At 36.5% G+C, this 22,580-nt stretch overlaps 2 protein-coding genes across 6 annotated transcripts; one reads left to right on the top strand and one right to left on the bottom strand.

The window, feature by feature from the left end:
- Positions 1 to 2,321: 2,321 nt before the first annotated feature.
- On the bottom strand, positions 2,322 to 7,728 carry LOC145005985 (NOL1/NOP2/sun family protein / antitermination NusB domain-containing protein). The gene is made up of 18 exons (XM_078965082.1): positions 7,522 to 7,728; positions 7,298 to 7,360; positions 6,996 to 7,150; positions 6,807 to 6,920; positions 6,678 to 6,743; positions 6,498 to 6,581; positions 6,276 to 6,362; positions 5,899 to 5,990; positions 5,748 to 5,808; positions 5,587 to 5,646; positions 5,218 to 5,278; positions 5,029 to 5,136; positions 4,762 to 4,880; positions 4,180 to 4,251; positions 4,027 to 4,112; positions 3,115 to 3,211; positions 2,873 to 3,049; positions 2,322 to 2,761 (listed from the first exon to the last, which is right to left on the bottom strand). Exons 1-17 carry the CDS (start codon positions 7,646 to 7,648, stop codon positions 2,918 to 2,920), a joined length of 1,584 nt encoding a protein of 527 aa, XP_078821208.1. The 5' UTR covers positions 7,649 to 7,728; the 3' UTR covers positions 2,322 to 2,761; positions 2,873 to 2,917.
- A 7,007-nt stretch (positions 7,729 to 14,735) lies between these two features.
- On the top strand, positions 14,736 to 17,537 carry LOC145006125 (ubiquitin-protein ligase). Of its 5 annotated transcripts, none has more exons than XM_078965214.1 (5): positions 14,736 to 14,919; positions 15,384 to 15,451; positions 15,531 to 16,019; positions 16,234 to 16,290; positions 17,377 to 17,537. In XM_078965214.1, exons 1-4 carry the CDS (start codon positions 14,805 to 14,807, stop codon positions 16,255 to 16,257), a joined length of 696 nt encoding a protein of 231 aa, XP_078821340.1. In that variant the 5' UTR covers positions 14,736 to 14,804; the 3' UTR covers positions 16,258 to 16,290; positions 17,377 to 17,537. The 5 variants fall into 5 exon arrangements, with proteins under 5 accessions (XP_078821340.1, XP_078821339.1, XP_078821338.1 ...); XM_078965213.1 differs by having other exon boundaries at positions 17,346 to 17,537; XM_078965212.1 differs by lacking the exon at positions 16,234 to 16,290.
- The last annotated feature ends 5,043 nt before the right edge of the window (positions 17,538 to 22,580 follow it).

Raw genomic sequence — 22,580 nt, 5'->3', positions numbered from 1 at the left:
ACATAACAATCTATAGACAGATAAACCGATCTAACGGATTATAGCAACATAATAACGTCCTATCTACCAAGATACTGATCTGACAGATCATTATAGCATATACCATCCTATCTACCAAGATATCGATCTAACATATCATATCAGTATAACATATCAGGATAACAATCCAAAGGGTCGGCCTAGGTGCCTTCGACCCTTGAGTATAGTGAGGAAAACTTGCCTCACAACTGTCGAACTGAAGTGATAAGTTCAAACTCTCGAACCACAGCCACAGACTCCACCACCTATATTTACCATAAGATCATTTCCATAAATTTACAATTTACTAAAATACCCCTCGAAGTCAACTGGTCAAAGTCAAAGTCAACGGTCAAGATCAATAGTCTATGTTGACCCGACTCATCGAGTGCAGTTCACTGACTCGTCGAGTCCTTCCAGAATTCGAGAAGTCGTGAAAACCTCCAGTTGACTCGCTGAGTTTCCAGGTAACTCGTCGAGTCTGTGTGTGTCCAATTATCAAGAAAACTCTATCTGACTCGTCGAGTCGTCATACTGACTCGCCAAGTCCATGTAGAACCAAAAACGGGAAACCCCTCCTAGTACAAAATTTTTAGTTTTCTTTTACTGGAGTTGTAGTACTCTTTGCGAAAGGATATGCATTATATTTTTATTATTTTTAGAGTAAAATATATTTTTGTGATTGGTAATAACATTTTTGGTCTTATTTTTTTGCTTTTTTGTCATGGATGGTCTTTGTTTATGGTTTTTGGTAACACCCTTACGCCTAACAAGATTAATACCTTGGTTGTAATTTTTTTAAATACGACCAATTTGCCTTTATGTTTATCATTTTTTTTATTGGCTTATTATTTACTAATTAAAACTACTAATCACTACTACTAATTACAATTAGCATCTGCACCAATACCATAATCATAACCATAACATCCACCCACCACCATCGCAACCACCACATCACCACCATGACTATTTTGAACACATTTGGATTAAAATCATGTGTCTTTTGAACACATTTCGACTAAAATTACTAACATGTAGTTAAGCAAAAACATGTTTCTTTTGAATAATGGTGAACATTAATTAGTTTGGGTAAGTTTTGGTGAAAAACCGAACCAAACCCGTAAATTTTGACTTTCAGTTTTTAGAACCCATTGGATTCTGTTTCTAGGATCCAACTCATACGTTTTTATGAGATTTGGGTTTTAAACCATTTTCCAACCGATGTAAACAAAGTAAATCATATTTTTGTCCACTGTTCTAGCCATTTAAAACCAATCAAAACACCAAAATCAACTAAATAATTCCAGGAAATATTATAATGACATAAGTTTAGAAGTTTACAATCAAAATATAAAAACACGTAAAACAAAAACAATCGATTACAACCAAAATATAAAAAGATCATCAAAACACCAATCTTCAATCCTTACCTACTGGGTTAGGTTCCACATTTTAGTTTTTTTTTTCTTTTTTTTTTAAGTATATATTAAATATTAATTAATCAGAAATATATATTATGGGTTATTTTCTGGGTTTAGATCAATTTGATTTTAGTGGGTCGGTTTCTGAACCCAAAACCGAAACTGAAACCGATTTTTTGATTTTTGAAATATGATTGGTTTTGGTTTCATCTATTTTTGTTGGTTTTTTAGTTTATGGGTTCAAGTTTGCTCACCCCTAAATTTGAACACATTTTGAATTAAAACCTACAGCCACCACCATTACAACCACATCACTACTGCTACCAGCACCAGCATCCTGCAATCACAACCATCACACCATTGTTGCTGCCACCACTATTATCCGGTTACCACCATCACAACCGCCATAACCCCATTGTTGTTTCCACTACCATCACAAACACTTGCCACAAATATGTCATCTACATGTTCGAACTTCCACACATTCAATTACAACGAATCACAAAAGCAATCCAAGAAAACATGATAAACAGAAAATTGGAAAACAAATTCAAGCAAATATGACAGATTTTTTGGTCAAAGCATACATTGTTTCTGGTAAAAACAAGGACAATAACACGCAAATGAAACCTAACAAATATCTTGGTTACAAACATTGCAGAACAAAACATCTCCATGATAATAGCAGCAACGAAAGGAAGACTATATTAAAGTATAAAAGCCAGACATCATTTTTCCATTTAGGTGGACCCTCAACATTTCAAGTGAATACCGAAAATCCACCAAGTATTTTGGTCCTACTTTCTACCCACCACCCATCCCTGTCCACGATATCTCCCACAAATAAAATAGGGTTAAAAAGAGAAGGAGATGTAGAAATTAAAAAATCTCAGCCACCCCTTGAATAGGTTAGCGAGTTATTATCCATTATATATAACAGTTAACAGATTAGATTACAAGTAATAATTAAGGAGGAGAAGGGTCCGATAAACAAGCTATTAATGTTTTGGAGCTGATGTGAGACTGTATATCTCTAGTGGCACAAACTGTGTTTTTCCGAACATGAACTAATTTACACTACACCTAAAATGTGTTGCTTTTGATATGGTATAACCACATACATGGATAAGTCATATAAGTATACTAACTAGTAGGTTGATGATGTGCATGCTACATTGCTTTTATTATCTGCTGAGCCTCTTCATTTCACAACCATCATTCGAGTTATCCTGTAGCCATCTGCATGTCTCGGAACATCAACTCTACTAAATCTGCAAAGTCAAATATTCTGCATGGTTTCTGTGGTTAAAGATCATCTCCTGTCAAAAAACAAAAAAGTAAAAGTTGCATGAACACGATGAACTTTTTTTTTTTTTTTTTTTTTTTTAAGAAAACACCAAATCAAAGCTTGCTTAATCCAATGAGCTTACTGGTGTTATTTCAGATGATTTACAAAACAGAAGAAGCATGGTAAATCAAGAACAACGAAGGAGGCGTGCTGCAAAGGCTCCATCAAGAGAGTGCTTGACAGGGGTAGAGAAATAGTAACCCTCTTCACTCAAAAATTCAGGCGATATGTATCTCTCTGAAGACTCTATGCTGTATTCCTGCCACATCAAGACACATTAATTATAGAAGGACCAAAAATGAAAAATGAAGGATAGTAGCCTACCTGATGCCTGAGAAGAAATGCAGCCACCCTGTGTTCATTCTCTTCAGGGTCAATTGAACAGCTGCTGTATACTAGCACTCCACCAGGTTTTACCAACCTGCACAGTCATCAGGTTCAAAATACACAAAAATCTTTTGAATTCCACAAACAATTAATTAATATCATTACAAAAACTATTATGAGAATTGCATGTTTAATCCCTAGTATAGCTGTTTCTCTTGCAGTTTTGGTCCCAAGAAGTTTTCTCTTGCAATTTTGGTCCATGTTTTAACGGGTTCTTGGTCCCTTTTCCAAGTTCAAAGTCTACATTTTTGGGACCAAAATTGCAGAAATCAGCTATACTCAAGGACCAAAAATAGTCATTTTACTTGGAACATGGACCAAAATTGCAAAAACCAGCTATATTCAGGCATCAAAATGTAATTTTACTCAAAATTAATTACTAAAATAAGATTAGATAACATTTTTGGTGCCTGAGTATGGTTGATTTTTAGAATTTTGATCCTTATTTGAGGTTCATGTAACGTTCTTGGTCCCTGTACCAAGTAAAATGACTATTTTTAGGTCCCGGATTATATGCGATTTTTGCATTTTAGGCCCAAAAAATATAATCATTTACCTGGAACAGGGACCCAAAAAAATTACAGGAACCTCAGATAAGCACCAAAATTGTAAGAGAAAACCATTTGGCATTAAAACCGGCTATACTCGGTGACCAAAAAAGTAATCTACTACTCTTAATTAAAATCATCATCCAATTTTTTTGGTTGTAATTACTCGATAATTCATATGTTAATTTCTTCACAATGTACCCGTTTGACCATTTATATATAAAATATAACCCAAATTGAGTCGTTATCAGCAAAATATAGCAATGATATTTGTAATAAAATATGGGGTATGTGGCCTCACATGGAAGCCGCATCAAGAAGTTCATCTTGCAAACTTTTAAGTTGTTCCATATCTTCAGACTTTCTATTCCACCGTAAGTCTGCTCTCTGCAATTTATATAATAATAGTAATATTATTATGATGCAGGAAGAGAAATCAAAAGCATAAATATACCTTGGAAAGAACACCAAGTCCAGAACAAGGGGCATCCAACAACACTTTATCATACTTCACATGATTATTCTCCTTAAACAAACAAACAAAAAAAAAATCAATAATTTGGATCTGAAACAGATAAAGTAACAAGGGTAAACGGCAGGAAATAGCAACGCACTTTACTCTTTTTATCACTATTGGCAAGGGTAAACGGCAGGAAATAGCAAGGCACTTTACTCTTTCTATCACTATTGGCAATGTACTTGCATTTCTTTACTCATAATAATAGCAACATACTTGCGACTTTTACCAATAATAATAGCAAATAGCAATATATAATTCCATAATACTATATTTCTTTACTGATACTAATAATAGCAATGTCAAACAGGTACACTAACCATATTGGCAACAAAATGAAAAGTGCGTTGCTATTATGGGTAAAAAGATATAAGTATGGTGGTATCATGGGTAAACAACATAAAAAGTCAGTAATTACAGTTACTATTACAGGTAAAAGATAAAGTAGATTCCTCAAATTTGGTAGAAAGCGTAAAGAAACTGGAAATTATAGAAAAACAAACAGTGAAATTTGCTCACAGGAAATGTACGAAGATCGGCATGCACAGTAGTGATGACATCATCAAGTTGTTGCAATTTAGCTGTCTCTTTGAGGATCCTCAACCGCCCTTTATTTATGTCAATTGCAGTTACCATTCCTAGACCCCATAAAAATAAAATAGATATGTTATATATGTATCATCTATAACAATATATATATATATATATATATATATATATATATATATATATATATATATATATATATATATATATATATTGGTTTGGTTGTAGAAGGAAAAGTACCTTGGCCATTTAAACGGGCAGCCATGAAGAGTGTTTTCCCTCCCGGAGCAGCACAACAGTCGATTATGGTCTCTCCAGGTTGTGGATCAACAATGGAAATTACCAAACCTGCCCCTCAACCCAAGTGTATCATCATTAGCCATGAATATATATGGGTTACTAGATGAAATCTTGAATGAAAAACACAACCTGCACTTTCATCTTGGACAGAACATAATCCTTCCTTCAGTAGTCCATCTTGTAGCACACTCTGTAAATATCATCAAATGCACCAGATTCAGATAACTAGGAGGGGCTTGTTTCTTTTTGTGTTAATGGATTAAGCACTTAATCTGGACAAGTGTACATGGCTGTTTCTTTTCGACTTTAATATGGAGGAAATGACTTTATGGGTTAAAACCAAAAAACCTGGCTTAATGTATTCAGACACTAACCCTTAATGCTTTTCCTCTCACGTTAAAATTGATGACTATAGTATTGTGAGGTTTATTTTTGGAATGTAAGGGTAAAATGGTCATTTCGTCTGTCGTTTAGGCAGTGTTGACAATTGAGATATACCTGCATCCCCGTGGTGATACGAACAAAATCATCCAGGTGAGGAGAGAGCTCATAGGGCACCTAAAAGTTTAACAAAACTAAAGTTGGTACCAAATTACTTTTTTTTTTTTTAATTAAAAAAAAAATCAAATTCTAACAAAATGGGGAAGACAGAAGTGCACCTTCAAAGTTTCAAGTCGTGACACAAGATCTGATCGTGTAAAACCTTTTCCTCTATTAGCCCTGCCATAATAAATTTGTAGGAGATGATGATAACATTTGTAACATTTATCTTTTATGAAAAAAAAAAAAGAGAGAGAGAGGCATTAAAACCTTAAACTAAAACTGGGGCTGCTGTTGTTCCACTTCATAAGCTTAATAGCTTCTTCACGTCCCATGTCTTTTGTCCAGCGCCTCACCATCCACTACACATGAGAATGAGATGACCACTTAAAAGTTTTTAGCAGATACTATCTTTACTTAATGGTTAAGCACTTCATAACTATACATGGCTGTTTTCTCTTGACTTCATATGGACATAAACCTGCCTTAATGTGACACTATTTGCCATTGTTATTTTTTCCTTCCAACTCCTCTAGCATTAAAAACGGATGAATACTTTTGGAAATGTAAGGGTAAAATGGTCATTTAGTTTCATTCAGACACAGACCTTATATATACAGCCACTTTATCAGGAAATTAGAACTTACAACTGGATGAGAATAAATAGTAGCAAGAGCACGTGCTTGTGCTCGATCATCACCCTCTAGTTGAGGTGAAGGAAGAGAGTTACTTTCCTGCATACAGTGAAACCTAATTTAAACTCCAAATTCACATTGCACTGTAATAAACAATGATTAGCAAATAACAAATCCTTGTTTATTAGTACTTTTGAATTTGAAAATTTGAGTGATATAAGAGAAGGATTAAACCTTAAGTGCAACAAGCTTCCTTAGAATCCCATTCACCATGTTACCAGCACCCGGTCTAAGGGCAATTTTTGCAAGCTGCACATTCTGCAATTTCACATTTAATTTTGGCCAAATTCCAATAAATAACAACGTATATTCACTTTGTTTTTAAAAACCATTATATTTACTATTTAGTAGTACCTCATCTACAACTGCATATGAAGGGACATCTAGCTTTACAATCTCATAGAATCCAATCCGAAGAATCTATAGAAAGCAATTGGATTTAGTAAGTGAAGCTGTTCAAAAACATCCTTTTAAAAAATGTACCTGTAATAGCAGAGGCTCCATATGACTAAACGAGTTTGGATCATGGCACAAGGACAAAATTAAATAATCAAGATATTTTCTCCAACGAATTGTACCTCCAACAATGTCTGTTACCTATAATTGGCCATATCAAAAAGATAAGATTTAATGGAGGGAAAATCAAATTAATTGATTGGGTAAGAGAAGGACCAATCTGAGATCTCTATCATCCAAATCCCGAGTGCAAAACCCAAGTGTTCTTTCAACATATCCCATCTCGTTATCACCTGAACCCTTCCCTTTCTCGTTTAAAAGATCAGCAAAAGCACCACCAAACTCTATCCGCATTAACCTCACTGCAGACACTGTATGATGATAATAGAATAATTTAGGAACCATCGAATCGAAGCAAACAAAACACTCGAGTGTTAGAAATTCGTATTTATGCTACCCAGGCCCTATTTCAGATAAGAAATTGCCCCACGGTTTATCAACAAAGATTAAAGTCTTACCAGCTCTATGAGGTGAGATTTCCAGACTCACCTTCTTGGGTTTGCGTTCTTGTTGAAAAGAACCTATTCATAGACAGCAACAGGTGTGAGTAGACAGACAGATAGGTAAACGAATTACGTACAAATCATTAAGTGTGCAATAAGTAGATACAATCTTCATGGTAAAGAAAGAAAATTGCAGCTTAATTTCAATCTTGATGGACCTTTTTTAGAATTGACATTACCTTTTCTGTTTGTTGTGCTTCTTGAATTTGATTCTCCAAACTTCAATAATGGTTTGCTTGGAACATCTTTATGCTTCTTCTCTGTCAAGCAAAACACTTTGACTGCAGTCAAGTGAAGAATTGTCATCAAAATAGTTTCAGAGGAAAAATAGAGTGACAGAAAACGGATATGGGGATTTTGTTTGAGCAGAGAAGAAGATGTGGGTTTTTTGTTTGGAGTTAAATCTTAGAATAAAGTGCAAATTTGGTCCACGTAGTTAGTAAAAAGTGTGAATAGGATCCAAATTTTTTGAGCTTGGTCCAAAATCAGTTATTTATTTATTTATTATTATATTTTTTTTGTGATTATAATCATGTCAAACATAAAAACATTGTTATATCATTTTAATTTCTTTTTTACATTGTTTTATATTTTTCTAATATGGATATTATATATTTATTATGTAACTCACATATAACAAAAATAGATTTTACATCCTCATGTAACGTGATAATATAATTAAATAATGTTTTTTTTCTTGAATGTTTTCATAGATGCATTTTATACGACACTAATAATGATCATAAACTTGTTATACGACACTAATAATGGTCATAAACTTGTTATAAGTTATGTTTTTTTGATTCTGGTTCCAAAGCTCGAAATAATCGATGACCTAAAACCGAGATAAAATTTGTATTTGGGAGAACATTAAAGGATTATATCAACCAAACTAACACTTTGATTGTATTAGAGAAATTCAGTATCACAAAACTCTAACAATTGACCTACCTCTATACATGATCAACGCATACATATATAGATCTAGAATTCATATTGGATTACAATTCCTAAACAAAGAATTAGAAAACTTTCCATATAACGCGTATCTTGGACAGCACTCCAAAACACCGATGGGTCGACCCGCGACATTAAGCCCATGGTCTCAACCCATTCGACCAATAATCACCCCCTGAATGGTTGAGACGGCAACTCGCACATACCGAGTAACGATCTCATTTCACCGAACCTTACTCGCGCTAAGGCTTTTGTTAGGGGATCCGCTACTTGTTCTTTTCCCGCCATGTGTTCAACTTCAACTTGCTCGTTTTCCACATGCTCTCGAATGAAGTGGAAACGAGTGTGAATATGTTTGCTCCTCCCGTGAAACACCGGATTTTTAGACAACGCGATTGCCGACTTGTTGTCTATACGAATCAACACCTTTTGTTTCTCTAATCCGGTCACCTCCGCAAGCAACTCCCTTAGCCAAATTGCTTGGCATGCTGCTGAAGTAGCTGCCATGAACTCGGCTTCACACGAAGATAAAGCAACGGTTTCTTGCTTTTGCGAACACCACGTAATAGGGGATTTACCAAGAAAGAAAATGTGACCAGTAGTACTCCGACCATCATCCATGTCTACATTATGACTACTATCACTATAACCCAAAAGTTTCAACTCATCACACTTTTCATATTTAATTCCAAGCGAAATTGTACCACGAAGGTAACGAAGAATTTGCTTGATCGCGCGCGCATGAGATTCTCTCGGACTTTGCATATAACGACTTACTACCCCGACCGAGTAAGATAAGTCTGGACGAGTGTGAAGGAGGTAGCGTAAGCATCCAACTATCCTTCTGTAATTAGTGGCTTCAACTTCTGGTTCATTCTCGGCTTTCGATAATTTTAGTCCCGGTTCCATTGGACATTGAGTGGCATTGCATTCTTCCATCCCGACTTCTTTTAAAATTTTCATTGCATATCCCTCTTGCTTTATAGTGACACAACCCTTTTCTTGAGAAACCTCAATGCCCAAGTAATAAGTCAACAACATGTTTTTGAATTGGCTTGTTATTTCATGACACGTTCCCGTTACGAATAAGTCATCTACGCACACTGCCACAATGATATATTCTCCTTTTGAAGCCTTTTTATAAACCGCCGTTTCTTGCAAACATCGCTTAAAACCCATTCCTCATAAGATGCCATCAAGTTTAATGTTCCACGCCCTTGGTGCTTGTCTTAGGCCATATAAAGCTTTCGTTAACTTGTAAACTTTTTCTTCTTCTCCTTTTTTCTCAAAACCTTCGGGTTGTTGTACGTACACTTCTTCTTTTAATTCACCATGCAAGAAGGTTGTCTTTACATCCAAATGATAAATTTTCCATCCCTTCCCGGCCGCAAGAGCGATCAATAAACGAATCGTCTCGAGTCGGGCTACCGGTACGAAAACTTCATCAAAATCAATCCCGTGTTCTTGTACATAGCCTTTTGCTACGAGTCGCGCTTTGTACCTAGAAATTGATCCGTCCGCATTTCTTTTGATTTTATATACCCACTTTAATCCGATGGGTTTAACATTCTTGGGAAGAGACACCAACTTCCAAGTTTTATTCCTTTCAATTGACTCGATCTCGTCTTTCATTGCCTTAAGCCATTCGGGTTTCACAATGGCTTCTTTTAAAGTACTTGGTTCCTCATCAAACGATAACATTAATTCGTTCATGTTAAGCTCATAATCATTGAGGTGAATTGGCAAAACGGAAACACGATTAGAACGACGTACCGGGTTATTCTCGAACTCGTTATTGCCATCGGACTCGTGATCGCTGCTGTCCGTATCAGGTTCTGTCGAGATTGCGCTGTCCACTGTTGGGCTCGGGGCTACTGGGCTCGGCGCTACTGATGGGCTTTCATTAAAATGTTGCGGAGATGGGGTGGCATTGGTATTGGGCTGGTGAGGCCCATTATGTGGCTGATTTATCAAAGTGGCCCAAGCAATTTTGAAAGTTCCAGAATCATTTTCTTTTTCAACTGTTTTTGTTCTCGTACCTTTTTCAATTTCCTTTTTCCATTTCCATGACAACTTTTCATCATAAGTTACATTGTTGCTTATAATAATTTTATTTTCATATGGGTTAAATAAACGAGCACCTCCCGAACCCGGTTCTGTTCCAAAATAAACCAATGGCCTGGATCTATCGTCAAGTTTCTTTAGATGTTTCGAAACAATCCTTTCATACGCAACGCATCCGAACACCTTTAGATCTTTAAGATTCGGTTTTTGACCATAGAGTTTTTCGTAAGGCGTGACTCCTACTAACGCTCTCGTAGGGGTACGATTTATAATATAAGTTGCATGTCGAACGGCTTCTCCCCAAAACTGATTTGGAACTTCTTTTGCTTTCATAAGACATCGTGTCATCTCGATTAGCGTCCGGTTTCGTCGTTCTACTATGCCGTTTTGTTGGGGTGAGTACGGAGCCGTTAACATTCTTGCAACACCTTCTTCGTTCCAAAAACGATTAAAATCGTTTGAAGTAAACTCTCCCCCTTTATCTGTGTGGAACGTCTTTATACCCTTCCCGATCCTATGTTCGATGGACTTTTTGAATTTTTTAATTACATCCACCGCGTCGTTTTTGTGTTTTAACAAAAAAGACCACATGTATCTAGAAAAATCGTCAATTAGCAACAAAATATAAACGTTACCGGCCATCGTGGGAGGATCAATAGGCCCTCAAATATCTCCATGTAACATCTCGAGAATATTATTAGACTTATAATTGGTTGTCTTCGGGAATGTGTGTTTGTTTTGTTTGCCTATCACGCAAATTTCGCAAACTTCTTCTTGATGTTTCAAAATTGGAACTCCATTAGTCAACTTGTGCATCATATTCACCGCACCAAAGTTGATATGGCCTAGTCGTGCATGCCATAACCAAGACTCGTCATCGATCTTTGCATGAAAACATTGGGGTTTTCCAACTTTAAGTCGTGTTTTATAAAGACGATTTTCACTACGTGGAACCTTCATTAGCAACCTTCCATTCCGATCTTTCATTGTCAAGTAATCACCATGCATTCTAATGTCACAACCGGATAGTGTCGTTTGGCCAAGACTTATGACATTGCTACGAAGAGAGGGAATATAGTAGATATCTTTCATAACTTTTTGCTCACCGTTTTTTCCTTCGAACAAAATTGATCCTTTTCCTTCAATTCGAACACACGAGCCATCTCCAAATCTTACTCTTCCGGTTATCCGTTTATTCAACTCCGAAAAATATGAGTACTTCCCGGTCATGTGATTACTTGCCCCATTGTCGAGGTACCACATATCGTCGACTTCTTGATTTGCCTCTTCTTTGGGTAGAATGTATTTGTCTTCATTTAGGAAGTTTGTCTCTTCTTGCATCATAAAAAATGCTCCTTCTTCGTGATCGACCTCCTCTCGGGCATCGTTGAGATTTGCTTCATGTTTCCTATTACGTTCCGGGCATCGTGAAACAAAGTGTCCAAACTTATCACATCGGTAACACTGAATTTTTGAAAGGTCTCTTTGTTCATGATTTTTGCCTTTTCATCTTTGATCATCATGATTCTTTGATGAGTCCCTTTGATCGTGGTTTTGGGTGTTATCTCGACCACGACCACGTCCTCGGCCTCGTCCCCCACGGTATGCACCACGTCCTCTCCCACGGCTTGAGTCTTCGTTTTGATTTGAGTTATCGGTCTTGGCATAAAGTAGCTTTTCACCGGAATCGGATGCTTTGCCGATTTCTTTAGTCCGTTCCTCGTAAGCTTTCAGCCGCCCAACTACATCTTCAAAAGTAATGGTTTTTAAATCCAAAACTTGCTCGAGTGCTGCTACGATGTGAATGAATCGACTAGGAAGACTCATAAGAAATTTCTTCACCAACTTCTCTTGTGAGATTGTTCCACCAAGTGTCGCTGAAACGGTCGCAAGTCCCGATAGTTTTGAAGAGAAATCGTCAATAGTGCTCGTATCTTTCATCTTCAAACTTTCGAATTCCGAAGTCAATGTTTGCAAACGTGCTTCCTTCACTCGATCCGCACCCATGTTCCGAGATTTGATTGCATCCCACATCTCCTTAGCAGTGGTGAGATTCCCGATTTGCAAGATTAAATCTTCCGGTATTGATTGAAACAATAATCCCATCACGATATTGTTTCTCTTTGCATCCGTTGAACCCGGATCAACCACGTCCCACACGCCGTGAATGCCGAGTAAAACTTTCATACGCATGTTCCATATCGTGTAGTTTAATGGTGTCAAATGCGGAAATTGAAATGAGATCGAGTGTGCCTCCTTCACGGGTAGATTGGCTCCATCTCCTGCCATGAATAATCAACAACAAACCACACACCTTCTTCAACGGATGAGCAATAAAATAATGATTCCAATTAAGAAATTGGAAACGACGACCAATAGGACCAGATGCTTTTTCTTTAATTGGACCACAAGAAATCAATTGTATTTTTTTTTCAAAACGTGTTCTTGATCCAGGAGGTAATTATTAAATAATTGGGGTATTAAATACTTGGAGGAAAAGCAACAATTTTGCATAAGAAGAAAAGCTTTTGCCGGCTTGACAAAAAATCAATTGATCGTGAGCAAGAGGTTGTGGCTATGATACCAATTAAAGGATTATATCAACCAAACTAATACTTGGAGGAAAAGCAACAATTTTGCATAAGAAGAAAAGCTTTTGCCGGCTTGACAAAAAATCAATTGATCGTGAGCAAGAGGTTGTGGCTATGATACCAATTAAAGGATTATATCAACCAAACTAACAATTGACCTACCTCTATACATGATCAACGCATACATATATAGATCTAGAATTCATATTGGAATACAATTCCTAAACAAAGAATTAGGAAACTTTCCATATAACGCGTATCTTGGACAGCACTCCAAAACACCGATGGGTCGACCCGCGACATTAAGCCCATGGTCTCAACCCATTCGACCAACAAACCGATAACCAAATTGAAAACAACATTTCAGTTAACCGGTTCTAGTTCCGACTTGATTTTTCGGTAAAAAAAATTGATCCCTATCAAGGAGTGTATATAACAAAAGACGAGACAAAAAAAAAGTATACTATATATTTGAGTATATATTTGATGCTTAAAATATATTTATGATTTATCATCGTTTCTTCATTTATATAATATAAAGCGGGTATTTTTTTATTATGTCATCGATCCGTTATTATCCACCAACTACTTATTTATATATTGTGGTATTTGTTATATTATTCAATGATTATCTTTATTGTCTTTGAAAATGAGATAATAAAAGTATAAATACAATGATATTGTGGCCATGGATAATGCATACAAAAAATACAACAAGTTGACACTAATAATATACATGCATTGTTAGTGTATGTATATGATTGATATTAGTCCATATTATTAATAGTATGTGTATATTATTAGTGTTAGCCCATGTTGTATCTTTTGTATTGATGAGCATAGACTTAGTATCATTGTAATTATATTTGTATGTACATATATTATTAGTGTTCGACTATGTTGTATCTTTTTGTAAGCATCGGCGCATGGTCTCAATAAGTCAATATTATCGTATTTATACTTGCATTATCTCACTTTAGTGTTAGCTCATGTTGTATCTAATTTATTAAATACGTAAATTAAAATTATAGCATTTTATTTTTTATATCTTTAACTACATGATTGATAAAATAACACCTATATAAATTATGATGTGTTCTTAAAAATAAAAGATTATAGGAAGGCGTTTTACAAAACATTTTCAAATAGACGAAGATAAATGTTTAATTAGTAAAAAATATTTCAAAAACAACTTATGCATTTGAGAAGATTTAAAAAAATATCTTTTTATAGATTTGACATAGGCAGTAAACTTTGGACTTATTTAACCATGGTGTATGCTCTTATGTAGATGGAAAAATATAATTTGTAAATGAGAACGGGGTTAATGCCATGAATAGTTACAGTTAACTCTTAACTCTTTAAGTTATTCGTCTTTTAATTGTATTCAATAAACCAATACATTTTCCTTTAATGTTTCAATACACCATTAAGTAGATTTCATCCCGATAAAATGGTATTATAACACCTTATATTATGTCCACTATGAAATCTAATATGATAAAATTGATTCAATGTTCATTTGGTCGGTTCAGTTTAGTACCATCGATTGAGACTCAACAATAACATCGTTCATGGAACGTCACATAGATGACATCAACTCTAGTACCGTAATGAAACACACAAAAAAAAAAAAAATTAAAAATTAAAAATAAGTAATTTAAAAAAACAAAGCTGAGAGTTATTTTTTGATATTGACCCATAAAAACGACAATTTTTTTAGGGCTAATAAAGTGGAATTATTTAAAGTGCAATTATTTAGTAAGAAACAGACCCCATAGACTATCAAGCAAAGAGTCGAGACTGCTAAAGCCTAAAACCCTTGTTGTCTTGTTGGGGGCGTTGGTTGAATGGGTTCTGATTCAAGGGCCATTGAGATTGAAGTCCCTGTGTTCGTCGACACCAGCTTAGGCACCCGCATTGCCATATCTGTCTCTCCTCATCTTACAGCCGCGGAATTTAAGAGTAACACCAATCTCTCCCTCCTCAACCCTTTTATGCTTAGATTGAAATTGGTTGAATGGGTTCTGATGCAAGTGCCTTCGAAATTGAAGTCCCTGTTTCGTTTCACTCCTAACTAATTTACTAATTTCATTTATTTTCCTCGTGCTCCATCGATTATTTTACCTATTGTAATACATGTAATGAACTAAAAGAAAGAATCAGGGTTTTGGATACGCGAAATTAACCTCGTTATCAAACGATTGCTCTATGTTGAAAGGGGTCAGATAGACAGATATTTTTTAGGGGAGTTTGGATGTGCATTTAACCGATTACTTTGAATGATTCTGATTTTATGATAAAAAAAAAACAAGATTCGAAGAAGCTGATGATCATTAAGAAAATAACAAATTTAACTGGTTATCCCTACCTTTAAGCTATTGATTATCCGATCTTCTAGTTGTTCATGGTGATCTTGATTTATGTAGGAAAATTTGAGAGCATACATTCAGATTGCTACCCTGGAATAGGAAATATTAAAGTCAATGGATTGATGGTATATATAGCTAATTAAGCTCTTGTGTTACCTCTTGTTATATGCTTATTATTAAAAATTTCATCTTGTTACTAACCAGATCAAGAAGAAGTCATACTTTTATCACTTGCCTGAATCAATGCCCTTAAAGCATGCGTTCCAAGGTTCCAAAGGAACATGGTTTTTATACACAGAAGCATACCCTTTAAACAAGAAAATCCCATCAACCCCACAAGCACAAGTAGTTGTTCATAACGGTTTATCAAGAATAAAGAAAAGGGAAAATGAACATAAACAAGGATCGGATGCTTATTCATTTGAATCGGTATCAGTTTCAGTTTCGGGTATTATCAAGAAGTACTTTTCTGTTTATGATGAAGTGACTTCAGTCAACCCAAGGCCACAAGTGCCAAAGTATGCACCAGAGACTCCTCCAACAGTGACAAGTGTTAGAAGCTTAAAGGATCTGAGGAAATGTAGTGGTGTTGGAAATGGAGTGATTCTAGCTGCAAATAATCTTGGGGCATCAAGCAACAAAAAACGAGTGATTTCTCTTTGCAAAGATAAATGTGATAAGTCATCTTCTCATGTAAGACATCCTGTTTTTGAGATTGGTGAAGAATGATTATTTGTGAAGACAAATTTTTTACTTGTTTAACTATTGTTGGAGATGGTTTGCATTGTTGTAATTTTTCCGGTATCCTCAACCAACGACTTATTATATAGTTTTTCTTGATTTGTCACGTCATATTTTCACCATCTTTATCGAACAAAATATTATTAACTTAAATCCATGGTTGCAGAAATCGGGATTAATCAGCGATTAATCGCTTAACGTTCTCCAAGCATCGAGGATTAAGGTATTAATCGGAAATTTAGGATTAATCGGTCAACAAAAGTCAAAAAATTTGAAAAAAAAAAAAAAAGTAAAAAAAGGTCAAAAAATATTTAAAAAAAATCAACCTTTTTTTTACTCCAAAATTTTCAAATTTTCAAAATTTTAAATGTTATACCAAAATGTTAATATTTTCGTATTTTCAAATAGCAAATTTTCTTATTTTCTAATTTTGAAATACTTGTTTTTCTTAAGATATATTAATATTTTCAAATTGCAAATTTTCTTATTACTCCCCTAATACCAGTCGACGACCGTTAAGCTACCGTAAAATGATTTTTACAACCTTGCTTAAATCCTCTCCAATCATCAACCGTTTTTAAAAATTTTATTATTTTATAAAATTAATCAATTTATTATATCTTTATTAAATGTTTTATAAATCACCTTCATCTAATTTGTTATTTTTAAGCATATATAATATTTATAAAATTAAAACGTACATTACAATAACACTAAATAAAAACAATATATTACCATAGCATCTAGCTTATTAATTTTAAACATATGTGATATTTATAATGTTAATAGTTATAAATATAATAATCGATCGTTCGACGATCAACTAAACCCTCGACCTCAAAGAGGAATGACAACACCGAAACCACTGAGCTAGAAGCCTTCGGTGTTTATCCATATGAGTTGGTAGATTAGATGAAAGGACAAACACTTAATGAAGCTTGTGTTTGTTTTTATGTAAAGTTCTTATCAGCCACATTTGGAAGTAACTTGTTCTGCATTTCTATGTTTGCTTAAGAAATTTGCTGCTAGGAAGTATCAATCTAATCGTTATCGTTATATTATAGTATATATGAAGCAGATCCTCGTGAAACCTAGAAAAAGATGTAGAATTTAGGTGCCTACATACTTGAAAATATCAAATTGAAGGAAGTGAATTAGGATGGGTGGTGTGGTGTTATCTATTTGAAGCTTCTTCTATTTTGTATATCAGGTTTTTATGATTATCATTCATATACATATCATGGTTTTGTAATCATACTTATGATGATGTGATTCCAGCTCATATATAATGGATAAACTAACAAAACAGGAAGAAAAGGGTTTGGGGATTGGGATGTGAATGATCCTACTTCAGCAGAGGGTTTCACTGTGATTTTCAATAAAGCCAGGGATGAGAAGAAAACAGGTGGCAAACCGGAGTCACCACCAACCACTTCCGATCCTCATGCTACTGCCACCGTTAAGCAGCCTCAATCTGTAAGTCTTCGTGTCATCTTTTTCACTGATTATTGTTTTAATATCTTATCAGCTAACCAACTTATTCAAAATTGAATTGGATTGCAGAGGAAGTGGTTTTGCTGCATAAAAGCACCTCATACGGAACCCTGACACCGGCCGCCGCCTGCAACTACCAGCTTCCGCCGTCGCTGCTGAGTTTGTTTTGCTTGGAATATCCAACTTGTTAAATTTGCCTTATGTATATACCAACCAACCAACGGAATTCATTGTTTATTGCTTCTACTCTTTTGGTACGATAATTCTAATGAATCTCGATCGAAAACTAGGGCAAAATTTAAAATTACCAACGTTTTATTATATTATATATGTTCACCAAAATCAAATCAAATCAAATCAACCCTAGCTTGTAGTTAATTCGTCTTCTTCATGGTAGACCTGTAATGATCTGCTTGTTGTTTCACTTCCGAACACTTGTCATTCTTCCCGCCGGACCCGTCTTCAAGATCCTGGCAACCTGCGGTTGCTTTCCGGTCACCGACGCAATCAGTAGCCGAAATACCTCCGCAATGATCTCTGCACAGCTGCGAAATCTCTCCCGTGTCTAGTTCCTTCTCCACCTGCTCTGCCTCTATCGTGGCTGAATCTTCAGGGTGATGCTCTTGCTCTGCTTTCATCGTCGCCATATCGCCGATCTGATTTGTTAGATATAGCATTATGGTCGTTTGTTTGTGTCATTTATTTTGCTTTTGGTTGACTTGTACGCGTGACACGTGTACATTGCTTTTTCTACGTGGGCACAGTAGACACGTGGCTAAAGAGATAAATCTTCCGGTTTAGATCAGCTTTAGCAAACCCTTCAACTAATTGTTGTACGAACTACGAAGTAGACATCGGTTGACATCTTTTATTATGGAAAAAAAATACATCATAAAGACATTACATCCTACTGCCCATGAGATATGTTCACAATTCATTCACCGGTGAAAATATTCCACATCATCTTCGTATATTTTCGCAACACATTTATTATTGCTTGAAGGTGGTATTCACTAGTGAACAAGAGAGATAAAGAGAGAAATAGAAAAAAGACACAGAGATAAACGTTTTTTTATTAGGTACGAGAACCCGTGACCAGTTTCAATCCTCACCACATCTACACCCATTGAGACGGTGTTCATGCGTGGAAATTAATCACCTCCAGCTTAGCCCTTACGCGCAGAAACACCCCCATACCTTGTGGCCTAAGACTCATAGGCGTGGTTTCGGCTTTGCAAAGCATCGCCTCCCTAAAATTATGCCATGTTAGCCCATCTCCTTCCTACCATTTCTTAATGTTCGGCAAGCCATTGCCAACCAGACACAAAAGTTGCATACCTAGCATGTTGCGTACCAAGTTTACCGAGCTCCACATAAGAATCCAACCCATTCTTGTCGAGTTGGATGCCATGTTTTCCCTCAAACCTAAGTTCTAGAATTTAATGTTTATGTAACAACGTAAATTTTTCAAATCAAAATTTTTCATTTTTGAATTAATGTAAAACACATATCACATTTTTCCAAAATTTTCAAATAACAATATTCCATAAAATTTTCAAAACATTTATTCTAAATCTGAGGTCATCACTTCTCCTCGATGCAGGTGTACAATCATGTCGGTGCCTTTCCGCGGTTCTCGGAAGTACCTGAAACACATAATACATAACACGGTAAGCATAAATGCTTAGTGAGTTCCCCAAAATACCACACACAGCTCATTAGCCACTCGAGGTTGTAACTCAATAAGACCCTCTGGTCAATGTGTCTCAGTGGGACCCTCCGGTCCCATAACTCAGGTTGGATCCTCTAATCCCTCTACTCAATACTCAAATAAACATAGCATACATATCACAAGCAATAATAGAATATCTCAATACAATTAACATGATATCTTAAACACAGAGTATGCACATAAGACCCTCCGGTCACATGTAGGTTACCACTCAAGACAAGTATAGTGAGAAGACTCACCTCGCGACTAGTAGGAAATAGATACACACTTGACAATCCGGACTAGCCTTCACCTAACACATTAAATGAGCATCTCAACTAATAACACATTTTTACTCTTTCCAACTATAGCCCTATTTGCTCATTCTCTAACCCTTGGGATGGGTAAAAGACCCTTTCGACCCCTCCAGATTTCCCAAAGGTTCCTAACTCATAGACTCGGCGATTCGTCTCCATCGCATCACTCATATGGTCTCCTGAGGTCAAATCTGGAACTCTAACTCATAGATCTGGCCTTCTAGCATACAAAAGTCACGTAAAGGTCTAAACTTGGGGTTTATGCATGGTGTATATTGCTTTATATACCATTATGACTCCATTAAAGCTTCATATCTTCAAAGCTCCAATGTTACTCAGTCATGGCTTTCTACTTTCTAGTTCTCTGGACCTCACAAGGTTCAGATCTATAAAATAACTCGAAAAAGGGTTTGAATGCACCCAAAACCCCATCAAAATGGTGATACAAGCCCTAACTTTACAACCAAAGGGAATCTATTCAATCACAAGGAAGGCAAGAGCTTATACCAGATCTGAAGCTTGAAATGAAGATGAAACTGATCCACAAACTCTCCTCTGAGATCCTTGCAACACCCTTGATCTTCTTCTCAAAGAAATGACCTCAAATTAGCCTCTTTCCCTTTCTTGCTCACAAATGACTCTCGGGTTTCTCTCAAGGGACGAATAACACTGATGGGGGTGGTCAAGGAGGCTATAAGTGTCTTTAAATAGGCCCAGGACCGAGAAAATTAGGGTTTCTATCTCTAGTGATGACTCGTCGATCGGCTCATCGACTCGTTGAGTCCACTCATTAATCCTAGTCATCAGCCATGGCCCTACTCGACGAGTTGAGGCGCCAACTCGTCGAGTCCATCCAAAATTCTCAACTTAATCTATTAAAATAATATACGTGGAAAACCGGATGTTACAATTCTCCCTCACTAGAATTAGACTTCGCCCCCGAAGTTTTGCTCCGCAAATAGCTTCGGATGCTGCTCTCGTATCTCTGACTCCGGCTCCCAAGTCAAATCGGATCCCTTCCGATGCTTCCACTGGACCTGAACCAGGGACACTTCCTTATTCTTGAGGACCTCCATCTTTCGATCTAAAATTGCAATTGGCCTTTCAACATAATTCAGGCTTGCATCCACCTGAATGTCCTCTAGAGGTACAATTGGCATCTCATCTGCCACACGCTTCCTCAATTGGGACACATGAAAGGTGTTATGGATCTGCTCAATTCTGCGAGTAGCTCCAGCTGGTAGGCTACTGTGCCAACCCTGATAATTACCCTAAAAGAATCAATGTATCAGGGCCCCAGCTTGCCCCTCTTTCTGAATCAGATCACCCCTTTCCACGGAGATACCTTCAGGAGCACAAAATCTCCAACCAGGAACTCCAGATCAGAGCGTCGTCTGTCCGCATAACTCTTCTGGCGGCTCTGGGCCTTTAGTAATCTCTGTCTAACCTATTGAATCTGTTCAGTCGTCTAGAGTACTATCACAGTGCCACCCATCACTCTCTGTCTCACCTCTCCCCAACAAATAGGAGTCTGACACCTCCTCCCATATAACAACCTATAACGCCCGTGTTTCTGGGCTTGCCATTTTTAGCAATGTAATAGTCTAGGTTAACCTTTGTAACTCAACTTGAAATAATAAGAATGTATTATTTGTGAATTATGTGATTTATGTGTTTATTTTCTTGATTTTTATAATTTAATGAATTAAGAATGAAATAAGCGTCAATATTAAAGTGTGAGATACGCCCGATATCTTTGCATAAAGTTGTAGTGGTCGAAACAAGGATTTCGGAGATATAAGGAATGCCAAAATCCGAGTTATAACGAAGAAGTTATGACCTGTCGAAGTTTCGAGACAGAACCGACACGACGCCGAGTGACGTAAAAAGTGAGATTTACGTTAGAGCGATATTTAGCCTTAGCGATCTAAACGAGAATCGAAGATCTCGTTGTTAGTATCAAAGCGATAAAAAGTTAGGCGAGAACGGACGTCAAACGAAGAAGTTATGAATTTATAACGAAATTTTCTGTCCCGGCCTATTAAAAATAAATAATAAAAATAAATTCAAAATTAGCCGACGGAGTCTAAACGAAAGTTGTAGATCGTAGTCTCACATTTCCGTGGATATAAAGAACGTCGAAAACGGAGTTCGTATGAAGAAGATATGAATTTCCGAAGTTTATTAATTAATTTATAATTATTTTTAATTCAAATTCGGAAGCATTATCCGAAGGCGAGTCACAGATCTTATCCGACTTACGTGCCGCGTAAGTGAGTACGCCCCGTGTACTCCGAAAGTGTCGACATCGCAGCAAGTGGCTTCGGATGACGCAAGCGCTTACGTTTCTGAGGCAGTACGCCCCGCGTACTGGCGTACGCCCCGCGTACGAGAGGCTTCCAGCCTCCTATAAAAGGCATGCGAGGGCAGCCGGCCAATTTGCTAATTCTCTCTCGTTTTTGCGCCGAAGCTCTGCGTTTTTACCCCCGAAGCCATCCCGAAGCCCCGGTAATATTCCCGAGTCCCGAAGCGAGTCCCGAGATCCCGAAGATCCCGAGAAGTGCGGTTTCTGAGCCGAAGCTCTGCCCGCGAGAAGTTCGATTTTCGTAGAGATCTTCCAGATCTGCGGAGGATTACTACTTCTGCAAGCCGTAGTGCTGCCCGATCATCTTCTGATCAAATGAGTGTGTAGTTACTTTCATTCCAACACAATATTATGAAGTATTTTATATAAAATACGTGCTATGTGTATATATTTGGTTGTTATATATGTGAATGTATATTCACTCTCTTCTATCTTATAGATCTGAAGTATTCTTTATGAAATACGTGTTATGTGTGTATGCCTCATCTGTTATGTGAAAAATGTTTTGATTGAGCATGCTATACAGGTTTTGAAACTACGTATAAAAATGTATATTTTGTCTACTAATATGTTGGGTAGAATATGGGTAGATAGTTGGTGTCTAATAAACAGATGAGAGGCCTCGA

This window comes from Lactuca saligna, chromosome 7 (genome assembly GCF_052625555.1).
Source record: "Lactuca saligna cultivar CGN05327 chromosome 7, ASM5262555v1, whole genome shotgun sequence".
Classification (NCBI taxonomy): domain Eukaryota; kingdom Viridiplantae; phylum Streptophyta; class Magnoliopsida; order Asterales; family Asteraceae; genus Lactuca; species Lactuca saligna.
This window is presented reverse-complemented; position numbering and strand designations above follow the sequence as displayed.

Bases quoted from the DNA above. Each gene is read 5' to 3' on its own strand.
- LOC145005985 (XM_078965082.1), bottom strand. From the start codon at position 7,648: ATGACAATTCTTCACTTGACTGCAGTCAAAGTGTTTTGCTTGACAGAG. The intron at 5,647-5,747 runs GTGCACTTCTGT...TTAAACTTTTAG, and splicing joins CACGACTTGAAACTTTGAAG to GTGCCCTATGAGCTCTCTCC. The intron at 4,252-4,761 runs GTGAGCAAATTT...TGTTTGTTTAAG, and splicing joins CCGATCTTCGTACATTTCCT to GAGAATAATCATGTGAAGTA.
- LOC145006125 (XM_078965211.1), top strand. From the start codon at position 14,805: ATGGGTTCTGATTCAAGGGCCATTGAGATTGAAGTCCCTGTGTTCGTC. The intron at 14,920-15,383 runs GTAACACCAATC...TGATTTATGTAG, and splicing joins TACAGCCGCGGAATTTAAGA to GAAAATTTGAGAGCATACAT. The intron at 15,452-15,530 runs GTATATATAGCT...GTTACTAACCAG, and splicing joins TTAAAGTCAATGGATTGATG to ATCAAGAAGAAGTCATACTT.